At 32.1% G+C, this 22613-nt stretch overlaps 2 protein-coding genes across 4 annotated transcripts in view; one reads left to right on the plus strand and one right to left on the minus strand.

Annotated features, from left to right (window-relative positions):
* LOC126750453 (H(+)/Cl(-) exchange transporter 7) overlaps positions 1–22613 on the plus strand; it is a 44655-nt gene that overhangs the window by 6122 nt on the left and 15920 nt on the right. For all 3 annotated transcript variants that reach the window (XM_050460080.1, XM_050460095.1, XM_050460088.1), the window contains exons 4-7: positions 42–295; positions 3026–3203; positions 3264–3555; positions 3618–3759. In XM_050460080.1, coding sequence (XP_050316037.1) covers positions 42–295; positions 3026–3203; positions 3264–3555; positions 3618–3759 — 866 coding nt within the window. The remainder of the gene's footprint in view (positions 1–41; positions 296–3025; positions 3204–3263; positions 3556–3617; positions 3760–22613) is intronic.
* LOC126750482 (uncharacterized) lies at positions 3761–21515 on the minus strand. Its single transcript, XM_050460119.1, has 2 exons — positions 21119–21515; positions 3761–4047 (listed from the first exon to the last, which is right to left on the minus strand). Exons 1-2 carry the CDS (start codon positions 21401–21403, stop codon positions 3775–3777), a joined length of 558 nt encoding a protein of 185 aa, XP_050316076.1. The 5' UTR covers positions 21404–21515; the 3' UTR covers positions 3761–3774.

Here is a 22613-nt window from a genome sequence, read left to right on the forward strand (position 1 = left end):
TTTTAATTTAGTATTTGAATGATTTAACTTTAATTTAATAGTGGTAGACCAATATGTGACAGAGGGTTCATTATATATCCCTTATTTCACTTGGGTACTATTCAACATAGGGCCAGTACTACTAGGCTCTATATTAGTAGCTTATGTAGAACCAATAGCTGCAGGAAGTGGCATTCCGCAAGTAAAATGCTACCTAAATGGAGTCAATATTCCTAGAGTAGTGCGAATTAAGACTCTTTTTGTAAAATCAATTGGGGTAATATGTTCTGTGGTTGGTGGTTTGGCTGGAGGAAAGGTAAGCAAGAAGATAATCACTTATTTGCTAAAGATCTTAAAAATAATGCAAAAACAAGCTGCTAAGGGGTTTTTAAGATTTTTTGTAGATCTGACTTAGGCATTTAATACAGAACCATCTCCTCTGCAGTTAAAAATTCTTTCCTATTATTGTATCAGAAGAATTGTAAATATTTGAATTGTTACATTGGGCAGCTTGCAAAAGTTCAGAATAAAGTTTTGAGAATTGCTGTATTTAGTAGTGGCAGTAGGTGGGTCAACATTTGCCTACACTGGAGTCAAGACGAATTGTACTAGATTTATGTTTTTTCCATAAAGTAATTAATACTTCTATAGATTATCCTCAGTTATGACTTTTTAAACTTAGAATCTCTTCTTGAAATATCAGATTGAAACTTTTTAAAAACCATTTCACCACACTATGTCATGAATGAACCAACTACATGACTGGTTCGCAGGACTAATAACGTGCTAGGATAAATTAATTTGTTCGACTCTAAATTTAGTACTTTTAAGCATAAACTAAAACAAATTTTGTAAATTGTTCTTTATTCAATTATGATCTTGTTAATAATTTGTGTTAAATGACGTACTTAATACTTACTGTGATTTTGAATGACATGATGTGTACTTTATTATACATTTCTATAATTACAACGAAAATGGATTCCGTTAATAAATAAATCAATTATTGCAAAAATTATTTAAGAGGTAGGATCCAAGTGGTTAGGATTTAATAATTCATTAAGTTAGAAAAAAAACGTATACCATTTTTGAGCAATAAATGACTGTTTAAAACTTAAACGTTTAAATTTTCACTAACCTTAATTCCAATAATTTATGTCGAGCATATAAATTACCGGGTGGTGCATCGCCAACCTGGCCATAGCAAATCCCATATAAATTATGATATTTTTAAATATTGTATATTTTATAGAAAACCGTAGCCATCATACCAAATGTTATTACTTTCTAATAAGTTTTCTAAGAACTTATTTGAATAAAACTAATAACTAAGATATGAAACCACCAGCCAAATTATCAAAATGTTATGTCAAAGTGTTCTCGCCTATTTATTTAGTGGTCAGTATGAATAATTATTACACTAATCAAGAGAAAAAAACTATGATTAAGTGGTACTACCTGGGGAATAGTTTTTGAAAAGTCTCTGAAATGTTGTCTGTGAATTTCCCTGATAGGCATTTTCCAAGTAAAACAACAGTACAGTAATTAGTAAATGCAAACGTTCTGAGCAAAAAAGGCAGAGCTGAAGAAAATTATTCAGATTTTGAAACCTGACTTCATGTTGAAGAAAATAAAGGGATTAGCAGCAGCACCCTTGGAGAAGTTGTAGGAAAAAACCATAGTACCGAATTGGGCATACTAAAAAAATACAGATAACAATCCTTTAAATATCAAAAACATCAGGAATTAACGGAAGGCGATGAAATCCGGAGCGCAGATTTCTGTTTTATGAAAAGGGCGAATAACCAAGGGATTTTTTACGGACGAATGCACATGTACCTTAAATAATGAATCTGACATTTTCGTTACTGGAGCAAAGAAAACGAACACAGTACCCTCAAAAGGTAAATGTTTCGGCGGGTATTTTTGTTCATAGTAGTATCGGTCCTTTTTTCTTGGAAAAATATTTGGGAGGAGACGCATTTTTTGGAAATTTTGGAAACTTTTACAAAATGATTTTGGACTTGCATACAATTCAGAGCAAGTCAGGGAATATCTTTAAAACATATTTATGGACGCATAATGGGGCTGAATTACACTATTAATTGGCCAGCCAGGTCTCCGGACCTTTCACCAAATGACTTTTAACTGTGGGGTCACATAAAAAGTATTATTTATAAAGATGTGCGTTATCAAAATTTAAAAGAGTTCAACATGGTAATTTTAATGGCATATAATCAAATAATTGCAAATCAGTTTAGTAATGTAAGAACTGAATTTTAAAACCGATTAGGATATGGTTTGGCGGTAAATGGAGGATTATTTAAGCATTTGATAAAGAAAAATTAATGTATTAGTTTCAAAATTGGTTTGTATTTTTATATATATATATATATATATATATTATTTATCTATATATATATATATATATATATATATATATATATATATATATATTATAATTATATATTATACTTTTTTGTTTGTTTTGTTTTGCTTTCTTCTTTGTTTGTTGGTTATAAAAAGTGGCATTTATTTATCAAATCACTTAATAAAAAGTAATGAAATTTGGTATGGTGGGATATCTTACTCGCACCTTTAAAAAAGCCAATATTTGAAGGAATCATAATTTATGAGATTTCCTATGGCCAGATGGGTGATGTACCACCCATCGGCACAGGGGTGGGTGCTTCTAGACCTATTTGCCGAGCTCTAGCTCCCCACCGTTCATACTATTACTACTAGAGCATGTCCATTGACTGTACTGAATATTTTTTTAAAATTTTCAGATTACTCAATGCAAGAACTTAAAAGTACCAAATATTAAATATTTGAAGCATATATTTCCCAAATATGTAGATAAATTAATTAATTCATTTATTTGCTTACTTCATAAGATTTTAAAAACTTTTATATAAATTGTCTGTATCCCAAAAATATATAGGTACGTACAATTATATTTACGGACCTAACCATAATAATTTAACTGATATAAAATATGTATGTAACTTATTGGTCCAATAATAAGTTAAACGAGGTCTTTTAGGAAGGTCCTATGATCCATAGTGGAGCCGTGATAGCCGCAGGCATTTCACAGGGTAAAAGTTTAACGTTCAACAAAGATTTCGGGATATTCAGGTATTTCAGGGAGGACCATGAAAAGAGGGATTTTGTGTCTGGTGGGGCTGCGGCCGGGGTTGCTGCTGCTTTTGGAGCACCTGTAGGTAAGTACCTTTATATTGATGGTATAAAACGTTAGTTTTTCTAAATTGTGTTTTTTTCAGGAGGGGTTTTATTTTCGTTAGAAGAAGGCACCAGTTTTTGGAACCAAAGTCTAACTTGGAAAACGTTTTTTGCCTCAATCGTGTCCACTTTTACCCTGAATCTTGTCTTATCAACTTACCATGGAGCACCGGGAGATTTATCTTATCCTGGTTTGTTTAATTTGGGTCAGTTTGATCCATTTACTTACCAAATATACGAAATTCCTTTTTTTATTATGATGGGCTGCTTGGGAGGGTTGTTTGGGGCACTTTGGAACCATATTAATTATAAAATGACCGTTTTTAGATTGAGGTAAGAATATTTTCTCTTGCGTACTTACTTATATACTTACAGATTTTTTTTTTGCGTTTAAGATACTTGAGGCAGGGGTGGTTAAAAGTGATTGAGGCGTGTATAGTGGCAGCAGTGACGGCAACAGTGGGATTCTTGCTAATGTTTACCTTGAATAACGATTGTAGGCCAAAAGGCATGGGACCAGTCAAGTATGCTACACAGGTAAGTCTAAGAGTTTTATTTATAATTAGGAGATTCAGTTTCTTGATGTTCGATAAACGGTGTCCCGATTCTCCTGGCTATTTCAGCCATTTCTTCGATTTTCCTTTTTTGGTATTCCAGAATAATTTTGTTCGCCTCAATTTTGCCTTTTAAGACCCACACACGGATTTCTGCTTCATTGGTTTCTGAGTTTATTGGTTTTGGATTCAAATTGTTTGTTGGTTGATATGTGCTGTGGATTTCCTTGTTTTTTTCGATTGCTGCTCTTAAAAGCTTTTTAAATGATTCCTGTAGACAAAAAAATGGGTTAAAATGTTTAATATTTGTTAGCACAGAAATCATGGTTTTTATTCATTTTAATTATGGAGATCTTAAGGATAAATCCCGGTTTGGTTATTTTCACGAAATTTGTAAAAAAACTATTTGTTTCCAGCCAATGTTTTCAATTATTATGATTATTCATCTTCAAGAGTCGAAGTTCTCTTGCGTTAAGTTAAAATAGCACATACACTGGTGGCCAAAAGTAGATTGACAAATTCTATTTTTATGGATATATTTTATCTGAAGCAAAGGAAAAACCGGTTGAGCTTATTAGTGTTTAGAAATGTAAACAACATAGTTTGAAGAAACAAATTCCATAGATTTTTATTGCTTGCACTTTTTCTAAATATTTTTTTTATCAAGTTCCAATAATTTTGTTTGACTGCTAGGTGGCCAAAATTGGATTGACAAACAACATATTTATTCAGTCTCTGAGTTTTATGCGTTGGTTTCTGTTGATTTGACTTTCCTTACTATTAGTTTTGAAAAATATTCACAATGCCGCATATGCAATGTGGTATAACTTTATCGATCGATATTAAGATGCGAATAATCGACGATTACCGGAAAGGGGTTAAACAGGCGGATATTGCTCGAAAATGTTCTCTTTTGAGGGCAACAGTAAGTCATATAATAAAAAAATTTAATCTCCGTGGAAATGTTGTTCCTCTAAAAAAAAACTGGCCGACCAAAGAAGACCACTAGTCGTGTTGACAAATTAATTTTGAAAAAAGCAAAACTTGACCCATTTGCAACTTCAAAAGAAATCAAGCTGCATTTGGAAGAAGAAGGTGTGGGTTCAGTTAGTTGTCGTACCATTAGAAGGAGACTTCAAATATAGTGAATTAAAAACAAGACGCCCCGCAAAGAAACCACTGCTAAGTTATAAAACGTACGGGCGCGATTGAGCTTTGCTCGAGAACATAGTCACTGGACAGTCTCCGAATGGAAAAAGGTAATTTTTAGTAATGAATCAAAGTTCCATTTGATTAATTCGGATGGCAAAAGATATGTTAGGCGTCCTGTGAACCAAAGGTATGATCCCAAATATACGGTGTCCACAGTCAAGCATGGAGGTGGTTCCGTGATGGTGTAGGGGTGTTTTTCGGGCTATGGGATGGGTCCACTACACTTGATAGAAGGCACGATGGATCGTTTCATGTATAAAGACATATTGCAGGATGTTATGGTACCTTACGCTGATGAAGTTATGCCACTCAACCACTACTTTCAACATGATAACGATCCGAAACACGCATCCAAGGTCGTTAAGCAATGGTTGACCCAAGAAAAAATTAAAGTTATCAAATGGCCGTCACAGTCACCGGACCTAAATCAGATCGAGAACATTTGAGATTACATTGATCGTTACATCCGATGTAAAAATTTCAAAAATAAACAAGAACTTTTTGAAGCTTTGAAGGCATGCTGGATATCCATTGACACGTCCTATATTGACAATTTAATTAGGTCAATGCCTAAAAGGTTGGTGGAAGTGAGAAGAAATAGAGGCTATGCAACGCATTATTGAATAAAACCCTTTAAATTTTCTATACTTATTTTTATTTTAGTAAGCTTTGAATTTGTCAATTTAATTTTGACCACTTGAAAATTTTTAATTTTAATTTAGTTTTTTAATTTTTTTTAATAAAATTGGGTATTACGAATAAATATAATTAAACATTGCAAATAGGGTCCGTTGTTTTTTAATCAGGTACTGTCCCACCTAATTTATCATTAACCTAAACCCTGATATAAACAAATTTGAAAAATAAGTAGTTGTAAATCTAATTTGGGCCACCAGTGTATTACAAGTAGAAAAACGTAGATATTACAAATTAAGGTAGGTTACGTACAGGAGGCAAAACAAATAAAATATATTATTTGAACAAATCGGTTCAAGAGAATTCCATACTAGCCGTAAAAATTACGGAAGAAATAATATATATATACAGTGTGACCCATTTGTTTTCGGGTCACCTTGATAAAAAGTTTATTTTTGGTGCGATTTTGCTCGGGTTTTTTTAAATGTTAGGTCCAGAAAAACTGCATCATTATAACAATTCTGCCATGCAAATTCCAAGGCCTACTAATGTCAGTTTTTAAAGGCCAAATTTTAAGAAACCATGCTAGGCATTTTTATAGCAAAAAATTGTGCACACCACTGGATTCGGCATCCCCCAAAAAGGCCTTATACCAAATTTCACCAAAAAATATTAAATAATAACAATTTTATGATAAAAAAAAGAAACGCGCTTTACTTCTAAATTGTCTCTAAAAATTATTGAAATATTGAATTATCACATTTGACATCTAACGGTCAAATGTGGTAATAGAACGTGTTTAGATAGTATTAGTAATCATGGAAAATTTAAATTTAAGAGAAAAAATTGAAATTGTTCGTCTTGTTGGTGGTAACACGCGTTCGATGAGAGAAGCTGCCAGAGAATTTAATATTAGGCATCCTGATAGACCAGTAAGTCTAAGTACTGTGCAACGTGTTAATAAAATTTTCAATGAAACAGGATCTGTTTCGAAAAATCTACTTAAAAATAGACATAATGGACGGCGTGGGCTCAGAAGAAATGAAAATTACATTTTGGAATATTTTAACGGCAATCCTCGAAGTAGTGTCAGAACGGCTAGTTTGGTCCTTAACATCCCCAGAGTAAGTATAAGAAGATCTTTGCAAAAAAATAACATAAAAGCATTTAAGCCAAAATTTTTGCACACCTTAGAAGATGGTGACCAGGCAAGAAGATTAGAGTTTTGCTATTGGCTTCAGGGAGAATATTTAAACAACAGAAACTTTCTAGATGAAATGCTTTTTAGCGATGAAGTTACTTTTACCACAAATGGCGTAGTCTCCAGTCAAAATTGCCGCCACTGGTCCGTGCAGAATCCAGAATTTATAATAAATGCAAGGAGACAGTATTTGCAAAAAATTAACGTTTGGTGCGGAATACTAAGCGACAAAATTATTGGCCCTTTTTTCTTTAATGGTAATTTGAATACAATTGAATTTTTGAATTTTCTTGAGAATGAATTTTCGAACGCATTAGAAGATTTACCCTTAAGATATCACCTTAATTTGAAGTTTCAATTAGATGGGTGTCCTGTCCATAATGCTCGTTTAGTAAGAGACTGGTTAAATCAACATTTTGAAAACTGTTGGCTAGAACGAAACAGTCCTTTCATTGAGTGGCCTCCGAGATACCCTGACTTAACGCCATTCGATTTTTTTCTCTGGGGCTTACTTAAAGAAAAAGTGTACCAATCAAGACCTCAAAATTTAGAAGATCTACAAGTCAGAATAATCCAGGCTTGTTCAGAAATTACTCCAGAGCAAGTCCGTAAAGTTATTTTAAATGTAGGCAAAAGGAATGTAAAATGCATAGAAAACAGCGGTGGATTAGTAGAAATTTCAAAAATTTAGTAGCGGTTAATTTTTAATTTTTTTGTTTGTTGTTTTTATTTTATTTGTATTTATTTTTGTTAGTTTATTGTTTGTTTTTATTTGTATTTAGTTTGGAATTGTTATTTGCTTGTATTATCTTTGTTTAATTTGTTTTTTTCATGGCTATCTACACATTTTTAAATGTAAATAAATGCATAATTTTCCTTTTTATTTTTTGTTATAAAATTGTTATTACTTAATATTTTAGGTGAAATTTAGTATAAGGCCGTTTTGGGGGATGCCGAATCCAGTGGTGTGCACAATTTTTTGCTAAAAAAATGCCTAGCATGGTTTTTTAAAATTTGGCCCTTAAAAACTGTCATTAGTAGGCCTTGGAATTTGCATTTTTTGTTATAATGATGCAGTTTTTCTGGACCTAACATTTTAAAAAAAACCGAGCAAAATCGCACCAAAAATAAACTTTTTATCAGGGTGACCCGAAAACAAATGGGTCACACTGTATATATATTTTTGCTAACACTTCCTGTACCTCAAAAACTTTTCGAATTAGAGGCTATTTTGTCAAAGAAGAACCAAGAACCTTAAAAATTTTGATATTTTTTATATTAATAGAGATTAATGATTTATATTTTTTAAAGATGTTTGGTCTTAACACAGAGCCAGTGATAGAACATGTCGCAGTTGATTTTGTAATCTGGTTTAAGGGTTTGACAACACTGTCCACCTCATCTCATTTATCATAAAACTATATCAAAATAATCCAGTGACATTAAATACATTGTTCTAAATATTTGTAATAAAAGTTTTTTCTAATGTGATCCAAACAAAAATTGAAAGTTTTTATTTTTAATAGTTTCCTTTAGTTTTCCCGATGTATATTAAACATTTTCAATTAAAATGGCCGATCTTATGTCGATGAAGACATAAGAATACCTAATTTTTCGCCAGCGGAAAACGAGTTATGTTTATTTTTCTGTATTGAAGTATGCTAAAACATGGCAAAAAATTTAAGCCGAATTTAATAATACAGCTCCTATCTTAATCATTCAAAATCAGGAACAGCTGCAAAGGTCGTATAAGAACAACAAGAAGGATCTTCGAAAAAAGTTGGCAGAACGTAAAAAAGACATCATGTTCGGGTTTGAACTTACTTGTTCTCAGGATAATTATTACATGTCCATTAGAGGTTTGGGACTTTTTTTTATAATAAAGGAATGTTTACTATGCCCTAGTCAGATCAGTTTTAGAATACGCATTCCACGTATTTCGTACGCTTAGCGTAAATAGTGAATACGTATTTTTATTCCGTTTGACTTTCTCGATAGTCAAACGGAATCAATTACAGTGTACAACTGACGAAATTCGAAGCATCTTAGAATATGCAAATGTCATTTGGTATCCTTATTATGAGTGCTATAAAAATCAGCTTGATGAAAGAGTCCAGAATAAAATTTATTTATTTATTTATTATTACAGCATCAACAAAATCCTACATAGCTCTTAGAAAATTATCTAAATACCTACTAACATAGGAACTAACCTTATAAACTTTTTAAATCCTGCATCTGAAAAACATACAACTAATCATTTATAATTCTAGTAAAACTTTCTAAGCGTATCAAATCTATGTTCAAGTCACTATCTAAGTATTTCTTTGTTTAGTGTTCAGCATTGACAAAAATGTAAGCATTGAAAGTATTTCTGGACAGTTAATTTTATTTGTTAAGATTTTATACATATACACAAGGCAAATTTTTTGCTGTCTATTTTCCAGGTAGAGCCTATTAAATTCCTGCAATAACAATAAATGGTTATAGCCCTGACTTGGATAATATCCATACTTTTTGAAAAGCATGTATTTCAGTAATTTACGTTGTACACGTTCTATAGTTTTAGTTCATACCTCATATTGTGGTGACCATATAATGTTACCATACTTCAATACTGGCAACACCAGACTGTCAAACAAAATGGTACACTATATATATTTTAAAGAAACAACAATCGTCAACTAGGGCCACTCTATTACTACTCACTTTATAAATTTGTGGATAATAATATAATCAAATTTAAAACAATGTTAATACCTTTAGTAATGATTATAAGTTCTTGTCACTATAAAGACCTTAGTGTAATTTAAAAATACTGTTTTTCCGTGTGGTTCGTTTAAGTTATATTCAGAGATGTTTGTACTTAATAGGATTTATTCTCTAATAGATCTGTTAAGTGCAGATTAAATTACATTAAATTAAAATAAGAATTCGTGTTTTTTATTCACAGTTTTTAAGAGGTTGAATTGGCGTTAATAAAAAAATGTTAAATTTAGAACATATTTAAGCTATTAAGGAGGACCAGCACCCACATATATACAAGGTGTCCGAATTTGGACACTTTTGTTATAGAGCCATGCGGTTTTCGCATTACTGTCTACTTTTTTATGAAACGCAATATGCCATTGTCAAAAATTTAACAGCTACCATAGTTTTTAATGTAGAGTGATTTTGAAAATTTTGGACCATTTTGAAACTTTCCTTGTAGCTTCGTTATTATAATATAACAAAGTTATAATTTTAAAAAAGTAAAAAATGGTTTTGATAGTTTTTCCGTAGAACATGATTATGTTATTTGTTTTATTGCAATGATTTAGGATTTTGAGATAAAAAATATGTTTTTTTTAAATAATACTGTATATTTTTAAATAGAGAAATCCGCTTTATTTTTAAATTTTTTTTTTTTTTAAATATACATAATACTGTGCACTTATTTTCAAAAATGACCAAATAAAAGATCATTTTCGTACAATAATTAACTATTATTTTAATTTTAATAGTAGACCATGGTCATGCGTCTCTATGACAATAATGCCGTATTGTTTTTAAGAAGGCACAGATTCTTATAGAACCAATATCAATTCTAAAAAAAAATATATTAATTATTGTTTATTTTATTTAATTTTTGTTTTTCAAAAATTGTATCCAAATATTTCATAAAAATTGTTTAAAATTTTTCATTTTTTTTCCTCTTACATAAATTTCACATAATCTTGTAACACTTTTTATCATTGACTACTGTAATTGTTCAGAATTTGTATACCGCACCATATAAACATTATTTTTTAGGTAGCTTCACAAAAAAGTCCAAAATGGAAAAGTCGGGAGATCTTGCTGGTCACCTTATGAAATCCTATATCCTATACATTTTTGCGGAAACGACTCCTCTAGGAATGGCCTAAGAATATTAGCACTATGTCCTGATGCATCTTCTTGTTGAAAATATATATTGTTTAAATTTGCCAAAGGAACATTTTCTAAGAGCTCGGGAATGACTTGTTGTAGTATATTTAAGTGCCGACTTGCTATTGGTACCCCTTAAAACGTTCTGAAAACTACCTGCCCACCCAAAATAAAACATGCAACGCTAAAACCGAATAGTAATACGAGTTCTTGCTGACACTTTTGCTATTATGCGTATTAAAGATTCCATCTGATGAAAACTTTCATCGTTCCATATTACAAATCGGCCAAAGTTAATGTTCAATGATGTCTGGACAATATATCAATTACAAAAAAGTAAGCGACGTTCAGCGTCTTCAGGTTGTAACTGTTGAACAATTATTTCCTTGTAAGAGCGAAATTTGTATTTGTTTATAGAATCAAATGGGCATTGCTTGTTTTTAATCCTGACGTCAGACTCGCTGACTCTACAAGATGTAGGTGGATGTACCGCTACGCATACCAAAACATTAGTTGCATCCAATTGATTCTCTCTCTTTTTGATAATTTTTTGGTTTTGGTTTCGAAAAGGCGTCTGTGATATGATTAATTAAATTATCTTTTAGTTTTAAAAAGATAATTTAAAGTCGATAAACAAATTGTAGGTACCTGTTAAAATATAAGTCTGCTGCCTGGAGGGAATTTTCATTTCAGCAAACTTGCACATCATATTTTTCATTTCTCTTCTTTGTGCTGCCATTCTAAATTTAAATAAACGCAAATTGTACTGCACAACTAGAACGACGCAACTTTTCTTAAATTTGATAGTTTTCTGTCATCTGTCATGGCCTTCTTAAAAAAATATGCATCATTCTTTCAACATCCTAAATTATTACAATAAAACACAATATATAATCGTATTCTATGGAAAACACCCCATCAGCATCAAAGCTATTTTTACTTTTTCAATACGTTAAATAATAACGGATATAGAAGGGGGATTTCAAAATCCAAAATTTTCAAAATCACTGTAGATTAAAAACTATGATTGCTGTCAAATTTTTCACAATGGCATATTTCGTTTCATAAAAAACTAGCGCAGTAATATGAAAACCGCAAGGCTCTATTTCCTATAGCAACCGACTTAACTTAAAAAAGTGTCAAAACTTGAATCTACCAGGATCTAGTGCTTGATAAACTAGACAATTTAATATCACAGATTATGAACCAAAAAACAGTAAAAGGATTTTATTCTGTTTATTTTGGTTTAGATGATATGAATAGATAGCTACAACCTAATTTATTAGCAAAATTGCAAAATATTTACTTTACTCAGAATTTTTACGTGGAAATTCATAATCGATGACATCGAAACTATCATATTTATGATTCGTTTATCATTATAATCATATTCAAGGAATATCTTATATTCTATGTCCAGGATCGTAATAACCATAGACAAAATATCATCAATCGCAATTAAAGCTCCTGATAATAACAAAACAATAAAATTTTACTATTATGAATTTATAGAAAAATATCTAAATAATTATTTCTTTATTCACAATAAAAACACAACTTTACCCTAAACTACAAAAAAAAATGAGAATTAGAAATGCATCTAACCGTCCGATTAAACCCTGTTCTTTGGTAGGACATGTAATATTAAGCCACAATTTCTGAGGACGGTGAAATTTCGAACTAAGCCGCTATTCGAAATTAGGTAATACAACTTATAAATATACCTGGACTGCCAATCCAATGAAAAGTAATTGACCACTACTAGCGGGCCGCCATTTTGCGTGATTGTGTCCTTTCGATGTTGGCCACTCTGACAAATTTTAATTGTGCCAACTGTAGGGAAACAAAACAATTAAAGTTTTTGAGAGGTTATGTTTACAAAAATACAAAATAGAAAGTTACATATAGGTAAGAATTTAAGATAGTTGCGTTAGATCTGTGATTTTTCTGGTACTTCTTTAAGAATTTCGTTTACAAAAAATTTATGAAAGAAAGTAATCCTCGCCTATAATGAGACAAAAGTTTCAATCAACTTGGAATAGATGCGTGCACTTTAAAATATTTGTTTTATCATTCTGATAATCTTGAATCTTATAAATCCTAATACCATGAAAATCATGATATTCATTTAAATTTTTGCTTGTATTTACTAAACAAATTCAGTTAAAAACACTTATTTTCTTTCTATTTTTACTATTACGAGTTTTACTTTCCTTCCATGTACAGTGTTCCACATTAATAGCTACAACCATATATAAGAATCAAAATATAGATGATTTTATGAGGGTTTGTAATTATAAAGGGTTTTTATAGGAAAAACATTATTCTGTCAACAACTCAATATATTATTATTATTCTAATATAAACAACACAGACGGTCAATTGAGTCAATTCACAATAATTCGGTTTTGAGAAATTGAACCAAATACCTTTAAATAAAGATGGTGATACATTATTCACATATTAAATAAGGAAAAAGATACATCGTCTGTTCCAGACGATATACCCAAGCGTCGTTTACAAATCGTCAAAAACTAGGCAATCCGCTATACTCACACGTCAAATGTCAACTTTATTACTGTTATTTAATATATTTTTTGTTGGCAACACTAAAAATTTTCAGAGTGACCAACATCAAAAGGACACAACCACTATAAAAATGGCGGCCACCATGCAGTGGTCATTTTTGGTTATCGTGGCCATATGCATTAGCAGTCCAGGTATATTTTTATTAAGTTCGTGGGTAATACCCCTTTACGCCAGAGCATTCACTATAATTTTGGTGTGACATTAAAATATGTAGGCCTAACAAATTGGACAGCGTTGTGCTTGCTATTACAATTGTACTAGATCTATTACAATTGGACATTGGCTATTACGCTATTACTACAAGAGCTAAAATCCGAATAATCTATTACACAAGCATTGGTTTAATCAATACAATCCAAGAACACAACAATCCCAATAAGCTAGTAAACTAATATTTAATAAATGCGACTTAATAATGGAGATTTATGGGCCCTCAGTAGTGCGAGAACTCTATTCGATAAATTCAGGTGAGATTACGCGGGGAATTGCGGAGGTATCCTGTTTCTTTTAATAATTTCTTTTGTTTACAACATCCATAAGAGACTATTTCTTTGTGTTTATCTGTATGTTTGTGTAACACTACGACCACGTGTTTGATCTTTTGGTTTTATATATCATACAATAATTGTATTAGTAAAGTACGAGACCAGCTAGAAAAAATGGATATCTGATGAACTCCTGGGTTAAAAACGAAAAGTTTTCTATTTGGTTAACTAGAAACCCAAATAAAAAAGATGAAGCTTTCTGTAAAATATGCTTAAAAGCAATTTCGGGTGGAATTGCTCGGTAAGAATTAAAATTGAGAATGGCACGTCAAGTGGAATGTACGAAGCTAATTCAAAATTTTTCGACGAAAACAAAATTCCTCACAAAAATCTATTTGGCTGCCATATACAATCTTAAGACCGTCTCAAACAAGGTGGTTTAGTCTTCAGTTGGTAGTGGACAGGATCCTGGAACAATGGGCAGCTTTACAGTTATTTTTTATTGACAAGCCATTGGTAGAAAATATTAAAAAGGCCAAAAATATATTAAATGCTTGAAACAATCATACTTTTAATCTGTATTTCTCTTTTTTATCATATATTTTAGATATTGTTAATAAAATGAATCTAGAATTTCAATCTGAAGGTTTTAAAATGCTTGTTTTGCTAAATAGGATTACAACTTTGTAAAAAACTATTCTTTGGAACTTTATGAATCATCCTATATTAATGAAAGACCGTTAAATCAAGTTTCTTTTTATCCAGAAAATTATTTACCGCTGGATGCAATCTATGTAGTATAGTATTTCACTAGAAAACCACATCCCTGATCCAATTTAAAACATCTTAAGTAAGTTTTTAAATGGAGCTATGTTTTGAAATTAAAAAAAGATTAAAGTTTGATGACCCAGCATCATGGAACCTTCTATTCAAAAAATCAAAACCAAAAAAATCAATCCTAAAAACTGACAACTTTTTAATCTAGTACAATCTGATACATTTTTGGGAACAACTCTAGTACATTTGCGTTACGTCAAAAGCACAACGCTGAAATTCGATCACAGTAGCCGATCGACGCGTGACAGTAAGCGGTTTTCTATCTTTTCGATTTTACTGCCGGTTCCGTTTGCGTTTATTTCATATTTACACATTAAAATCTATAATAAACTAATCTGAATATGCTGTATAAAAACAAGCCTAAAGTTCATGTGTTTAGTTTTCCAAAGGAGAATGATTTGCAATACAAATGGTTACGCGCAATTCCGCGAAACGATTTAGTGCCTGCTAAATACTAAAAAGTGTGTGAACTACAGTTTCCTAAAGGTAACTGTAGTTTAATTTGCAATATATTTCTGAACAGGCTCCCAAAACAGGTAAAATTATTTTAGTCAATTTAAAAAAACCCCGATTAAAGGAAAATTCTATTCCAGCTATTTTTCCAAATTGCCCCGATTATTTTTCGAAAAATTTAGTTGTGCGGAAAAGTAAGGAGAAAAAATAGAAGAAGCTTGACGAGTTACATCTTTTGCAAGCTTTAGAGCAAAGTAAACAAGAGTTTAATATTCATAAAGAGGAAACATACTTGCACAATTTTAAAGGGTTTTTAAAAATGTTTAAAAGTTTTAATGTTAAGGGTGGGTCGTTTTCAGTATGAAATTCTGATAATTTAACATTATTTAAATTAGAATATACTCCTGGTCCTGTATATAACTTGGGCAATTGTTATTTATAATGATTTGAAATTAGAGACGCATTTATATGGCCAGCCTATTTCTGTTTTGATACCAAACCCACCAACTAGTAGCAATGAAATATATGAATCATCTATCGAGCCAAATTACTAAGATGGAAACCAAACTGATTCCGACAAAATTAAAAACATAATAGATTTTGTTATAGATATTCTTTCAAGTATAAAAGGCTCTCTGATAAATTAACACAAAACTTAAAATTTGTTTCAGAACAGCTAACTATATTATGTTTAACAAGGGAGAGGTATAGATAGATATTCACCCAGCACCATCATCTTATATTCAATTTTATTTACTCTCAGTCCCCATTGTTATAAATATTTGCGTAACCATGTTCCTCTTATACTGCCTCATCCCAAAACAGTAAAAAACATTTGCAATACATTTTTAACAAATCCTCATATTGAAAAGAGAGACAATTTATTTAACCTATGCTCAGAATATTTTTCAGTACCAATCCATAATAATAATAATAATAATAATAATAATAATAAATCATTTTATTGTTCCAATTAATTATAAAAATTTTGCAAATACAAACCAAATATATAAATGAAACAAATGGCCTTGATAGTCAGCTTCTCTCCAAAAGGAGAGGCTGTTAAAGCCGTAGAAAAATTCTAAGCCGTACTTACATTTAGTTACCTAACCTAAGCCTAATAAAAGAAAATTGTATGTATATAATATCTTATTTTCTCTGAAATGCATATAAACGCCCATAAAAACTCATTCACTGAGAAGCTGCTGTCTGATCCTTCTTTTGAAACAGGATAAAGATGTGTTAAAATGAGTAACTTGAAATTTATTTACGGTTAACGCTATGTTATAAGAGAATCCTCTTTTAAAAAGTTCCTTATTGTGCTTGGGGATCGTAAGGATGTGCTTTCTACGTATATTTATATTTCTACGTATGAACATCAGTTCTGTAAACAATTTTCCTACTGAGATAGATAGGACACTGAAATTTAATGATGTTATAAAACAGACAAGCCGAGTGCAGTACACGCCTATTGAACATTGACAACCAGCTAAGTTCTTTAAGCTTATGTGATACGTGTTGTCCACGTCTTATGCCACATATAAAACATATGCATGAGTTTTGAACCTTTTGCACTCTCCGGGCCTGTGTTGTATCCAGAAAAGGACCATAAACACTATCCGCGAAGTTAAAGTGTGATAGTACGAGTGCGTCACATAGTTCAATTTTAGTTTTCTTTTCTAAGTAATGCCTATGAGGAAAAAGAGATTTAAGGGCGCAGTAGAATTTTTTAATACAAGCTGTTATGTGTCCGGTAAATTTAAGTTTAGTGTCACAAATTAAACCCAGGTTTTTAGTGGAATTTTTAAAAGAAATATTAGCGTTTCCGATACTTAGATCCAACTGACTCAAGATATTTTCACGTAGTTTATCATTACAAAATAATAAAGCCACCGATTTCAAGGGGTTCAACCTCAGCATGTGACCCTCGGACACCTCACAAAGCGCCTGAAGATCCGTATTTATTCTAAGGTTAGCCTATAATATAATAAAATTTATATAATAGAAAGCTTAGAGGAAATTGGTGGTTACCTAGTATTTTGTACAGTTAATGATAATAATGCAGTAAATAGTAAGACAAAGAGTAATATTTTACCCTTTAATAAACTCAGCATGGTTTACCCACATTCTATTGATCCAGCAAGAACCCCATTTTATGAACTGTGTCAAACCATATTTATGTTTTGACACAGTTCATTTATTGAAATGTATTTTTATTGACTGGCTTAATTCAAAACCTGATCAAAACATTTTCTTATCCCCATTTTGAGACAGGTCAAGAAAAATGTGGTGCTTTTATCATCATCCAACAAGTCAAATTATTAAAACATGGCTCATCAGTCACTTAGCTTAAAAGCTTTATATCCATCATCTATAGAAAGACAAAATGTTAAATTAGCACTTCAAATTTTTAATCCTTTTGTAATCGAGGCTCTGAAGACCTTTGTTAGTAATGCGTTTTTTTTCACAAGGTACAGCAGATTTTATTGGCATTATATGGATGGCTCCTTAAGGGAAAACATTTATTAGATAAGTACCAAGAACCTTTCACCAAAATAATAATAGAAGCATATTTAAAAAAAAACTAGTACCCATTGTAAGAAAAATTCAATAAATACAATAAGGGGTTTTTGCTTTGAAATTTTGTTTTGCCAAAAAAAAATCAAATGGGGTGCGAGCTAAGGGTTCAGTTCACGGGGTCCGGTAAAGTTAAAGGTACGTCTAAAAACCTATTTTTTTTTTAAATTTTTTACATAGAATGCACATTTTATTGATAAAATAGTGAGGATGAACACAAATTTCCACACGCAAATCAGGAATATCAAATATGTAAATATGGATTAATTCATAAATAAAAAAGACGGTCAAATGTCACTTACGTCAACAAATATTATTTTATTATTTATTGGGAGTGGCTACTGTACTAGTACGATAATCGTAATTTTCTCTCGTGTCTCATTAGATGCAATTCACACAGAACAGGCGTGGGACTGGCATGGAGCGGACGTGGCGCGCACAATTCACATAGAAAGGGATTCAATGTGATTATTATCATTTATTTGTTACGTACATGACTGTATAGTAAAGTTACAATGCTTTCGGATGACGAAGATGATCAAGATATGTTGAACCTTGTAAATTTAGCTAACATTCAAAGGCAAATGAGTTACTGAATACATCCCTTATGGTTAAATAAAGAAAAAACTGGTGGTTCGTTTAATGTTATGCGGGAGCTCAATATGTACCCTGAATGTTTTGAAAGTTTCTATCGCATGTCTGTTCAAAGTTTTTATAAAATACTAGCTTTAGTAAGGGTTAATATTGAGATGAAATCTACAAATTGGAGAGAACTTGTCAGTCCAGAAGAAAGGTTGTTAATAACGCTGAGGTAAGTTGAAGAAAATATATTTAAGTGAATTTATTTCTGTTTAATCTAAAGAAAATAACGATAATGTTACCCTAATATTAATTAGTGTAATGTATAAATTTACTGAAATGAAATCCATCCGTGTTCCTGTGCGGTACTGAATCTAGATTTCTAATTACCGAATCTTCAATCCAAGATTGAGAACTATCCATTGGGATAGTAGAGGCTTCAGGAATGGTTGAGGATAGTATTGGCTCGGCTAAATTCAAAATTCCGATTTTGAAACGCCGCTTCTAAACAGAATTCATAGACTTAAAAACGCCAGGTCTGAGTCAGGAGGATCGATTGTGGCATTCGTTTTCATGCTGTTTTGGGTCTCCAGCAACTGTTGCTTTTTTTCAAAGTACTGGTAATCTTGCTGGTTGACCTCATTAATAGCGGTTGAGGCTGCTAACTTCTTTTTTTTCTAAAATAATTTTCTTTCTGTAGTAGTGTTTTAGGTGCTCTCATTGCTATCGGTTGATCATCGATAGACGTACTGGAAGATGGTACAGGTGACCGAGGGGAACGACTGGATAGAATGTTATAAGGCGAGAGTACATCAGCATTGGAGTTGTCTTTAGACTCATTAGATTGTGACCCCGTTGCAGCTGCGTGGTGGCTCGATGATGTGTCGGTAGACTCTTGATCCACGTTGCCTTTGCTCTTACAAGACTTCAAGAAAGAATCCAAAAAGAGATGTGGGGCCAAATAATATTCTTTGACTCGTTTTGTTCCTTGTCCTGATTTTGTTTTTAATTTGGCTTTATATTTTGAGTAGCTTCCTCGCATGTTTTTCCAGCGGTTACTTGTGCGTGTGTTTACAGCGGTCTTGACACTCGGTTACTGAAACAAAAGTATAATTTGTAATGTAAACATGAGTTTTAAACTTCTTTTCTTAATAAACACGTACATACTTACCATTTTCATTAAATTTATTTGATATTTTTCCCATGCTTAATCTTGTGCACTTCTATTGCAGTAATTCGACCTTCTATAGTCGTATAGAACTGCATACTGTTGCACGTCTTCACAGAACTCGGTATTAAATAAATAATCATCCCGCATTTTACCAAATAGACGAAAAGAAGCAATATAAACCGCTGTTTGGTATATGGCATTTACCACGAGTGGCCTACACTAGTCGAAGTGACGTGGCGGTGGCGTGACTTATCACGCCTGTGCCACGCCATTTGTATCTGTATGGCCCCATAAGCGAACATGCAAGTGGCACATGCGTCTACCACGCCAGTCCCACGCCACCCCCATACGCCCGTTCTGTGTGAATTGCGCCTTATAGATAAGAATTTGTTTATTTATATAATCATAATATATGCACACGTGTGTGCACATCGGACTGTGTGGTTGGCGCACATGTGGAGTTGGGATGGCAAAAAGGGATTGGAACCTTGGGTTGGCGCTAAATAGTGGGTTAGGTAGGTAGGTAGCCCTATTTAGGTAATAATAGTTAGGAAATGGGAAATATAGGCACAAACACGTATGCATCTCAAGTCGCAATCTAATATCATTGACATGCTGGAGGTAGCCCTGTTAATCATTAGATTATAGTTTTGGATATAAGTTCTTATGGTTGCGCTTAGTTATTTATATCAATGTTTTATTAATAAAGATATTTCTTGTTTTGACTAAAAGTTAATTTACATTAAAATCGTTATTATTTACCTATTAATTAAATATTCTAAATTATGTTTTTTTTTTCAAAATTTATACTTATAATATATTAAATTACATAAAATATCAAATAATTTAAATAAATAATAACTTTCTTTGAACACCTATAAATGTTTTGTTCATGTAATGTAAAATGTAGCTATATTATGCTTTTTTTTAATCTAAAATTGAGACCACAGCCAACCCATCCAACTAAAAAGTGTTCCAGACAAAACCAAAAAATACTACTGGGTCACTACGTCAAGCCACTCCCATAAGGTTGTTGTTTTATTTTTCGTGTGTGTAAATTACAAAATTTGTAATTATAGGGGTATAAAGCGATAAAAAATTCTATATATTTACAATTTTAGCCCCCAAAAAGTTCCAAAATTGCCCCAATATATATTTTTTAATTATAGCAAAATCAAGAGCTAAAAAAACCTTGTGCAAGCCGGCAATAATTACTTATTTAACGTATGTAGAAAAATCTTCATAATTTCCAGTTTTGTATTTTTTCCAATCCTAACTTTTTTATCAATATTTTGACCACACTCAACATTCTATGTAAAAATTTAAAAAAAAAAATCGGTTTTTAGACGCCCCTTTAACTTTACCGGACCCAGTTCACGTTCTGGCAGCCCTGTTTAAACCAGAAACCCTTAAATATCATTCAGAAAATCCACATACCTACTATGCTCATTTTACGTTAAAACTTCTGATGATTTACAATATTTACATGCTAAATGCCTAGGCCTACATATGATGACGTCACACGTTAAGCGTTCTGGCCTTATTGTAGGAGGTATTGGTAATTAGGTTCATAGATAGAACATAAATCATGTTAGCCTGGCAAATATTTCAGCAATATGACGTATTAGTTTAATAAATAATTTACTTTTCTTTTAATTTTTATTAGTTTATAAACAAAAAAAAATCCACAGCTTACTTTGGCACTTTTAAGTTTTTCCTCATTTCGCAGCACACCGGCCATCTTTCGCCTGATATCGTTCGTAATCGAATCAATTTCCGTTTGTAACAATTCGATCTCCGTCTCCATCTCGAACATTTTCGGCTCCTCGACTTTAATTTCCCTCTGTAATTGACCGATTTTCTTCTCGAGCGTTTCGATTTGCGTTCTCCGTTTCAGAATAAGATCGCGGTGCTTTACCGTCTCTTTAAAACGGATCTCGTCTTGTTGCTCTTCATTTTGTAGAGCCAAAATCTTATCCATTTTAACGGCGGATTATTTGTATTCTTGAGAGAAATATTATTTCTATTTTTATAAACTCGAATGTAAACAAGCAACGTCGTTTGACGTTTCACTATTGACAGCCGCCATCTTGGTTTTTTTCCGGTTTTTGTTTTGACAATGTGACATCGCCTACTTGAACACTAAGATGTGTCAACTTATGCGCACGCACACCTAGCAACTCAATAATGGTATTTTTTTTGGTGTAATATAACAAAAACGGTGACGTCATTTGACCTGCAGATGACCTCAAGTTAAAGAATGGTAATTTTTTCTGTTAAGCACCCATACCACCAATATGTAATTTTTTAAGAATTTTTCATAAATGTGTTTTAAATAAAGTAAAAGCAGTATCCTGTATACAGAGTATACATTGTAATTTGTACATTGTAATTTAACAATAGTAATTTAACATTTATACATTGTATTTACTTGTACATATACAGGAGTGTTTCACAACTTATCCGAAAAATTTTAACCACGTATGCGCTGTTACAAAACAAGTTGATTTCTCAAAAAAAAAATGTAATAAAAGTCCTACAGAAATTAAGTTGTAAACATGAGTTTCAATAATAAATTGAAAAATAAATATCTGTATTTTGCGTTCATCGTTGTGATATTAGAATACGCATTAATAATTTATTATAGCGAATGTTGTACCAAACTTTCGAAAACAAAATACCAGGAACTTTTTGCGTTTTCATACTGATAAGAACGTGTAAATAAGGTTTAATCTGTATCATGGGTGATCTGAATGAAGTACGGTCGATTTTTGTGAATTTATTTTGCTAGTTTAATTTTTAGTTATTTATTAATAAAAATGGCACATGTGTACACTAATGAGGAGTTAGTGGACATTGTTTTAGCGTACGGAGAAGCAAGGCAAAATTCGCTAGCGGCGTCTCGTTTGTATGCACACCGATTTCCGAATAGGCACATACCACATCACGAAACATTTAGTTTAATTGTTTTACGTGCACGTGCAACTGGAGATTTGCGCCCCAGGCGTGGAGTAGATGGGTCGGGTTCGCCCACAACGCGTTTTAAATGTCGAAGAAGAAATTTTGGATATTGTGGAAGAAAATCCAGGAATAAGCACAAGGAGGTTAGCCCAACAGGTCCCAGAAGTGTCACATGCAACAGCGTGGTGCATATTACATGAGGCCCAACTGTACCCTTATCACGTCCAGAG

Source organism: Anthonomus grandis, chromosome 1 (genome assembly GCF_022605725.1).
Source record: "Anthonomus grandis grandis chromosome 1, icAntGran1.3, whole genome shotgun sequence".
NCBI classification, from domain to species: domain Eukaryota; kingdom Metazoa; phylum Arthropoda; class Insecta; order Coleoptera; family Curculionidae; genus Anthonomus; species Anthonomus grandis.